Below are 8,955 nucleotides of genomic sequence, written 5' to 3' on the forward strand. Positions count from 1 at the left end.
GCTGACTCAAACTACTGGGTTGAGGGTAACGTCACCTTCAAAAGAGGGGCCTACTACAATAACTAAGATAGTCTCTTAAAAAGTGCAAAAGTGCGGAAATAATCAAAGGTTACACAAAAGTGCCAACATATCTCCATATAGACCGTGGAGATATGAATGGTGAAAATCTTTTATTTTATATAGACAGTAAAATAATGCCAAGACACCACAGACAAATGATAAGAAAGAATCACCTTCAGCATATAAAACTAGTTATTAAAGTCATTAATACATAACCAAATAAAAAGTGCGAAAAGATTAAAAATAAAAAGTACTACACTAAATGCTTGTCTTCACCAAGTGATGTAAGAGACTTAGGCAAACATAGCCTTTGATTGTCAAGAACTCTTACGATCAATCTTGGATCCCAAGACGACTCACACACTCTATGATGGACAATGGATGATAGTGGTGGATGATGGTGTTGTGATGGTGGTGGGTGGTGGGTGAAGTGTGAGAGAGGAAGTGTGCCAAGGGATGAGTTGCAAGTGTTCCAAGCACTCCTATTTATAGGCTGAACAGAAGCTTGGGCACGGGCCCGTGTCCATTGGGCACGGCCCCGTGTCCATCCTCCTCTCTTTCTTCATTAATTGCAGTTTGTCTTCATTAGTTGACCACGCCCCCGTGTCCGCTGGGCACGACCCCGTGTGCAGAAGCGTATCTATACTATCAAGATTTCCCTAGATCCTGCGAATCTTAGAGTTAACCACGGCCCCGTGTCCACCGAAAGATTCCTATCTGTTTTTATTTTTTATTTTATTTTTCAGCATTTTAGTTAGTTTTATTTTTCTAGTTTAAAAACCTTTTTCTAACTTTTTGATTTGATTAGACGTTGAGGATAAACCGGTACTAAAAGCTCTTGTGTCCTTGGACGACCTCGGTATCTTACCAACACTATACTACGCTCATGATGGGTGCACTTGCCCATATGTGTGTTTAGTGTTAGTAAATATCGTGTTTTAAAATTTTAAAACTTGGTTAAAAAAGTGTAAAAGGGCTTAAAATATAACTAAAATTATATACACACCAAAACACATCAAGTTTTTTGGCGCAGTTACCGGGGACACAAGGATTTAAAGAAAGTTAGGAATCAACGACCTAATCGTTTTTTCTAATTTTTCTGTTTTTTTAGATTATTCTTAATTTTTCAGCTTCTGCAGAACTCAGCATGGGTCGTGCCCGTTGAACATGCCCCGTGCCCAATCTTTGGAACTGGCAATCCTGTTTTAAGTCAGACAGTAAGCTAAACACGGGTCCGTGCCCACTCAACACGCCCCATGCCCAAGATTCAGTTACTCAAAATAGAACCGTAAGATCCCAACGGTTGGTAATTTCTGACACAAACATGAGTGATAATGATAATTTTTACTTTCGGCATTCCCTATCTCTCCCTCGAATGCGCTCAACCAGACCTTCTAGGAGAAATGCTTCTTGATGAACTATTTCAATTAGAAGATCTAATTCTTAATTGGTTAAAAGAACTTAGGATAGATTTTATTAATTCATCTCAAGACGATACCCAAGAAGAATTGTTCGGATCGCATTCAAACAACTCCGTTGTTCCCGATATTACCTCCAACTCTAGCGAGGACTTGAGCGATAGTCGTCCCTGTGCCGATTGTGCCGTGAAGGACTCTCCATCGACTTCGTTCGGTGCATACATAGACCTGAGCGATTCGGCATACACCTTCTTTAACAAGAGCCCGGGAAAGGGTTGGACTTGTCCACCTACATTTAGCATAGGAATCACCCTCACCGACAACCTCGTGCGTTCTCGTCTTAATCTAGAGCAATTAAGGTATCCTAGGCACTTTGGGGTTGTCCCATCCAGTAAGGAGCCGCCCGATCTGGATAAATTCCTTAGAAATAGGAAAGTCCTTAAGACAGCTTCTAGACACAGGGCCGTGTCCAGGTCAACACGCCCCCATGTCCACCGAAAGATTCCTTTCTGATTTTTTATCAGAATACGGACAAAATGTGTCAAGATTCTGTCTGCACACAGGGCCGTATCCAGCGGACACAGGGCCGTGTGCAGCGTGTTGTCGTTTTCTATAAATGCAGCAAGATTCCTGCTCATTTGGACGACTTCAAAGACAAAGATATGCTGAAATCTTCACTCATACCATCCTAGGTATATTCTAAAGAAGGTTCTCAACAACCATCTTGTCTTTTCCACTTTTGTTCATTGCCTTCTTCTTCAATTTTCACTCAATACCTCCATTAAAGCTTGAAATCTCCATGATTCCAAGCTTTATTGTAATGCTTGTAAGGTTATTATTCAAGGAATCTTGTTTAAAATGAGTTATAAAACTTTGTTTTAAATTATTTATGCTTGAAAGTACCTTATAAATTGGAAAAATAATTTAAAACTCCAAGATTCCTTGCTCTAAAAACCTGCAGACAACTGAACACGGGGTCGTGTCCGAGGTACTGTTCCATAAGAATTGAACTCTTTTCGGTCTGTTTTCTCAGAATGGCGAGCAAAACTAGCGGAACAACTTCATCGCAATCAAGGAACAACCGACAGGGAAGAAGGTCATCAACGGTAGAAGACTCTCTTGTAAACTATGTTTACGCTTTAAGAGAGGCTATTGGTGAAATGACGGGGGTGGAAAAAGAGTTGGTCGACCGTATTAATCACTTAACGGTGGGACTAGAAGGGTGTCTCCGAGAGGTCAACCTTTTGCACCAAAGGTTGAACATTCTCGCCTCTCCTCCTTTGGTATCGGTCATTACCCAAAGGGCATGGAACGTGGTGCCTGAAGTCATCATACCAGCCGAATGGTACACCGTACACCCGGGACCTCCTCGTAATATACTACAAGGGGTTCCGGTTGGTGTCACTCCCCCTCCACAAGATGTTGAGGAGAATGAAGCCGCCTTCTTCCTCCCGAGAGAGATAGAAGAATGGCTTTAACAACATCTAGGGAACACCCCTCGGCCCGGAGTTCTACCAAGCTTTTAGATACCGGATTTTTGGTTCTTAATGTAAAAGTAGAGCTCCTTAGAATATCTAGTTTAATTCTTATCTTACTTTTTCTTCTTTATTTTTAATTTTCTAGGAGTGTTATGTAATTCTCTCTATGACTTATATGAAATGATGGTTTTAGTTAATTTGGTGTTTGGATGATGTTGTAATGGATAAAACACACTCGGGATGGTGAAGGATAACCAACAAAAATATCTTATAAAGGTAATGGTCTGCTGTTTACTTCAGGTTCGGTTCCGAATATCGAGGAGAGGGTGAATGTTATGAATATATATGCTCCTAGAGATTTGGCTAACAGACAATTGTTATGGGAGGATATTCTTCAAATAAAAGTCAATTTTTCTAGGATGTGGGTTTTGATGGGCAACTTCAATGAGGTTAGGAAATCCGAAGAAAGAAAGAATTCTAGATTTGATGCCTCAGTCGCGGCAACTTTTAATGACTTTATCCTAAGAGCTAGTCTTATGGAATTTAATATGCAGGGGGGACATTTCACGTATATTTCCGACAACGGTACCAAGTTGAGCAAACTTGACTGTTTTCTGGTCTGTGATGCCTTCATGACCAGGTGGCCGTCTGCCAATTTGAGGGTGCTTCGTGGGGGGTTGTCTGACCATCGGTCGTTATTCCGGGGTGTTCCAGTTTGGATTTTGGCCCAATACCCTTCAAAAGGTTTAATAGGTGGTTAAGCATGGAGATGGTCAATCGTTTTGTTGCTCAACATGTGGCTGGAGCGGATATTAATGTTGCTGGTGACTTAGCCCTTTATAAAGTTCTGCGTTTGATTAAAGCTGACATCAAAAAATGGAGGGAGTTGGAACAACGTGCTTCTTTACGGGCAAAGCTAAAGGAGATCGAGCACGAGAGATGCATGGATCTTCAGCAAAAGTCTTAGGTTAAGTGGGTGCAACTTGGTGATGAAAATACGTCGTTTTTTCACAGGGTTATCAAAATTAATATCGCCAAAAATAGAATTCAGGAGCTGTGCATCAATGGGAGGCGGATTCGGGACCCTATAACGTTGAAAATTGAAATTAAAAAGTGGTTTAGGAGCCTATTCAATGAGCCTATGAGGAGACGCCCTCAATTCGCAAATTTGGGCCTCCGGAGCCTTTCTAATCAGGAGTCAGAGTCTTTAGTGGGCAGCTTTACTTCGGAAGAAATTAGGAGAGCCATAAAGGAATGTGACGGTAGTAAAGCGCCAGGGCCTGACGGCTTCTCCCTGAGATTCTTTAAAAGATACTGGAATGATCTAAAGGCTTTAGTGGAAAAAATGATGGCGGATTTTCACTCCTCGGGTCAATTCAGTAAGGGATGTAATGCTACTTTCATCACTCTCATTGCCAAAACGGCCGATCCCCAGGTTCTTTCTCAATTCAGACCTATTACTTTAGTCGGTTCTGTTTACAAAATCATTACTAAGGTGCTGGCTAATTGGATCAAGCTGGTCATTGACTCTCTTATCTCCCCTTGCCAAACGGCCTTCGTCGGTAAACGTAATATTTTAGATAATGCTCTTATTATGAATGAGGTGGTTTCGTGAGCCAAAAAAAGAAAAAAACAGTTTTTAATCTTTAAAGTTGACTTCCATAAGGCCTATGATTCTCTCAATTGGAAGTTCTTGCTTAAAACAATGGAGTACATGGGGTTCCCGGGGTTGGGGATCAGGTGGGAGGTGGGTGAATGGGTGTTTAAGCTCTGGAAAAGGTTCGGTTCTTATTAATGGTTCTCCTACCAGGGAGTTTGCTTTCAAAAGGGGCCTCCGTCAGGGGGACCCCTTATCTTCGGTTTCTCTTCGTTCTAGCAATGGAGGTCCTTTCTATGTTTGTCAAGAGAGCGGTGGACCTGGGCCTCTTTAAAGGAATCAAATTGCCAAATGACGGGCCTAGCATATCCCACTTATGTTGGAAATCCGGGTTTGTATCAGCGGAAGCATTATACCCGTTTGGATTCACAGACATACTTGGCATGATAACGTGCAGATGAATAACAGGAATAGAAACAAAGATTTGGTGGACAATTTCGGTTGTGATTGAAACTGTCTTGATACCGGACCATAATGCCGGATATTACATATATATATGAGAGTTTTGGCGGTTGTTTATGACGGGAATAACTGCCATAAACGGTTTAAACATATGAACCGCTTATCTCTCGGTTTATAAGTCACAATACATATCTAATTAATACGTTTCATAATAAACATAATCATAATTAAGTTTATACTTCTAACACGACCCCCTAAACTTGATTATATTTGGCTGCATGTGCTTGAACACTCCGATTCGCTTCGTCCACTGCTTTCTTTGCTTCATTAAAATCAAACCGGCGACGCTTCTTGTGCAGAATCCATGAACCTTCCCAGCTATTTCCGGCATATAGAGCATAGTGCTCCGAAGCAGCATCCTCCGGTGTTGGATCTGCACTCTTACTTCTTCCTTTATCCTTGCCTGCCGTTGAAGTTTCACCCTTTTCCATCACTTCTTTAATCTGCACCCTCTCTTCAGTAACTTTAAACTTATAATAGTAGATCAAGACATCCAAATACATGGCATATATGACTCTTATAAAGTCACCATCTTGATACTCAAAGCCTAAATCTTTCGCTATCGCCGGCCACAAATTATCAATGGTCACACTTCGGTAGCCTCCATCCCTCTCAACCATCACGTACAATCCGAGTAAATTTATCTTTCTCCCATCAGTTAACAGAGGAGGAATTGATCTTGATGTTATTCCCATCTTTTCCTTTAAGAACCATCCTACCATCTCTTCAAACTTTACTTCGAGATCATATTTGTATTTGAATATGAAATCCCGGTCATCAATCATGTCGAGCAGTGCTTTACAATCATTAAATTCATGAAATTCAAGTGCTCTAATGATCATACGGGTCCAGTCATTCTCGTATTCATTTGAAACATTGAGTGTTTCAAAATATGAATTCAAGTATTTTTCTTTGAATTCATCATCTTCGGAACACAGAGATTGCAATTTTCGTTTCTCATACAATCCTAATTCTTCCTTTGACAACCCACTAACTTCATTTACAACATTTACAACCGGGGATGAAAACATGGGGTAAATCTTGCACGTGTCACCGGATTTCTTAACCGTAAACCCTTGAAGGGTTAATTGATCAAGACTTAGAACATTACGTTCTAGATCCGGTGAGTAGAACACACTATGTATTCTCATTGTTTCACTCCCAGTTTTGATTTCTACATTTCCCACCCCTCTAATGAACATGAAGTTATTCATTCCAGTTTTTGTTTCTACCCCCATCACATGTTTCACTCTCTTGAACAAATTCAGATTACCACTAAAATGATGATCAAACGTCGGATTTACATACCATATATCGGACCATAATCCGCCTTCAGTGCCAGTCACGATCATCTCATCCTTGCAGTGTACGTCTCCCTCTTGCCTTTTCGTTCCAGAATTTATTGCCTGCTTCAACAATTGTGTCACTTCATCATTTTCTTTAACTTTGCAATTATAAATTTGATGGCCTGGAGAATGACAGTAGTAACAGAGTTTTATGCGAGGGATTCGTCGGATTCTTTCATTTTGTTCATCGGTGCAGTGTTGGCACGGTAACGTGGTTGAATTGGGTTTGATTTCTGCACATTTATCAAACGTGGCTCTGATACCACTTTGTTGGAAATCCGGGTTTGTATCAGCGGAAGCATTATACCCGTTTGGATTCACAGACATACTTGGCATGATAACGTGCAGATGAATAACAGGAATAGAAACAAAGATTTGGTGGACAATTTCGGTTGTGATTGAAACTGTCTTGATACCGGACCATAATGCCGGATATTACATATATATATGTGAGTTTTGGCGGTTGTTTATGGCGGGAATAACTGCCATAAACGGTTTAAACATATGAACCGCTTATCTCTCGGTTTATAAGTCACAATACATATCTAATTAATACGTTTCATAATAAACATAATCATAATTAAGTTTATACTTCTAACAACTTATGCTATGCCGATGACGTCCTATTTGTGGAAGAGTGGATCAAAGGGAATGTGGTTGCCTTAAGCCGGCTGCTGCGTTGTCTCAGCCTGGTTACGGGTCTTAATATCAACGCTAAAAAATGTAACCTTTACGGCGTTGGGGTTAATGACTCCGAGGTGGAGAGATTGGCGGGGCTTCTCAACTGTCAAAAAGGAAATCTGCCTTTGGATTACCTTGGTGTTCCGATTCGCACTAATATGAAACGGATTAGTAAATGGCAGCCGGTTATCGACAGGTTTGAAAAGAAATTGGCGTCGTGGAAGGCAAATTCGTTATCTTTTGCCGGGAGAGTGACCTTAGCTAAATCTGTTTTGGGCAGCCTCCCGTCATATTTTCTCTGGATTTTCAAGGCTCCATCATCGGTGCTTAAGAAACTTGAAAGAATTCGGAGAGACTTTGTTTGGGGTAAAAATGGGGAAAAAATAAAATGAGGTGGATGAAATGGGATAAACTAACTAGAGCAAGAGAAAAAGGAGGCTTAGGCATAGGCAAAATCAAAGAGTTCAATCAGGTGATGCTTGTTAAATGGTGGTGGCGGATACGGGAGTTTCGGGATCACCTATGGGCTAGAGTAATATCTTCTATTCACAAAACTAAATCGAATATTAAAATCATTCCTCTCAATAAATCCATATCGGGCTCGTGGAAGGATATTGGAATGATGGACGAGGTTCTATCTAAAGGAGGAATAGGGATCGCTAACAAGCTTAAAGTTACTGTGGGGAATGGCTTGAACACTCGGTTTTGGAAGGATGTGTGGTTGGGCCAGAGTTCTTTTAGAGAAAGGTTCCCAGATATTTATCGTTTGGCGAAAAATAAAGGCTCCACTGTTTCGGAGTGTATTTCGGGCTGGTCATTCAATTGTCGGTGGGGATGGGATTGGTTGAGGGTGTCTGCGTCAGATATCGAATGGATTCAAACAGGTACCATCATGGCGTTATTGCATCAAGCCCCGGTTTCGGGAGCTCCTGATCTCATGGGTTTTTGAGAACGATGAGGATACTCAATTCTCCGTCAAGTATATTAGAAAGATGTTAGCTGGGGAAGAGGAGTCTAGTGATAATGGCGGAACATTCTATTGGAATAACTGGGCAACTTTGAAAGTTAACTTCTTGGCTTGGCGAGCGTTAATGGGAAGAGTCGCGTCTAAGTGTGGGCTCATGAGGCATAAACATCGAGAATCAACTGTGTGATAGATGCGGGTACATTCGGGAAAACGTCGACCAATTTTTTGTCTCATGCTTATTCGTGAGGTGTATCTGGTGGCACGTTTTCGTATGGATCAGAATCCCTTATCCTTCTTCGGTGACTTCCCTTAACGGGATTTTCCAAGCTATCTCAAACAGTCCGGGATCGAGGAAATGGAGAAAAACCGTCCACCTGGTAACGTTGGCCACAATATGGAGGATCTGGATTGCCCGTAACAAGGAGACGTTTGATGAGTGTTTCATCCCGGTCAAAAGAACAATCGAGAGTATCAAGGAGGATACATTTCTTTGGATGCGGCATAGAAGGAAGGCAACGTCGTTAGAATGGGACAAATGGTCCAATTTTGATATTGTCGAACTGGTGTAATTCTGTCTTTCCTTTTGTTTTGTGTTGTTGTTTGTTGTTTGTTCCTTTCTTCCAGCTCCTTGCTGGGTTCTATATATATATATATATAGAAGTTTCGCCATTCAAAAAAAAAATCAATATTCAAGGAATTTTAAGTGGACCTCTATTTTATAATGGCCGACAAACTGATTAATATCAACTTGTTTTCAATTGGACCGTAATGCACTATCACGTGCAAGCTTTAAAGAGTTCGTCAAAGCTTAAGGTTCGTCAGGGTCAATTGTTCGTTGCACAACTGAGAGTTTGTTGTGGATTAGAAGGTTCGTCAAACAGTTCTT

At 41.1% G+C, this 8,955-nt stretch overlaps 1 protein-coding gene across 1 annotated transcript; it reads left to right on the forward strand.

Annotated features, from left to right (window-relative positions):
* Positions 1 to 6,890: 6,890 nt before the first annotated feature.
* LOC110870328 lies at positions 6,891 to 7,494 on the forward strand. The gene is made up of 2 exons (XM_022119515.1): positions 6,891 to 6,915; positions 7,007 to 7,494. The coding sequence occupies exons 1-2, from the start codon at positions 6,891 to 6,893 to the stop codon at positions 7,492 to 7,494; spliced, it is 513 nt and encodes a 170-aa protein (XP_021975207.1).
* Positions 7,495 to 8,955: the final 1,461 nt, after the last annotated feature.

This window comes from Helianthus annuus, chromosome 8 (genome assembly GCF_002127325.2).
Source record: "Helianthus annuus cultivar XRQ/B chromosome 8, HanXRQr2.0-SUNRISE, whole genome shotgun sequence".
Classification (NCBI taxonomy): Eukaryota; Viridiplantae; Streptophyta; class Magnoliopsida; order Asterales; family Asteraceae; genus Helianthus; species Helianthus annuus.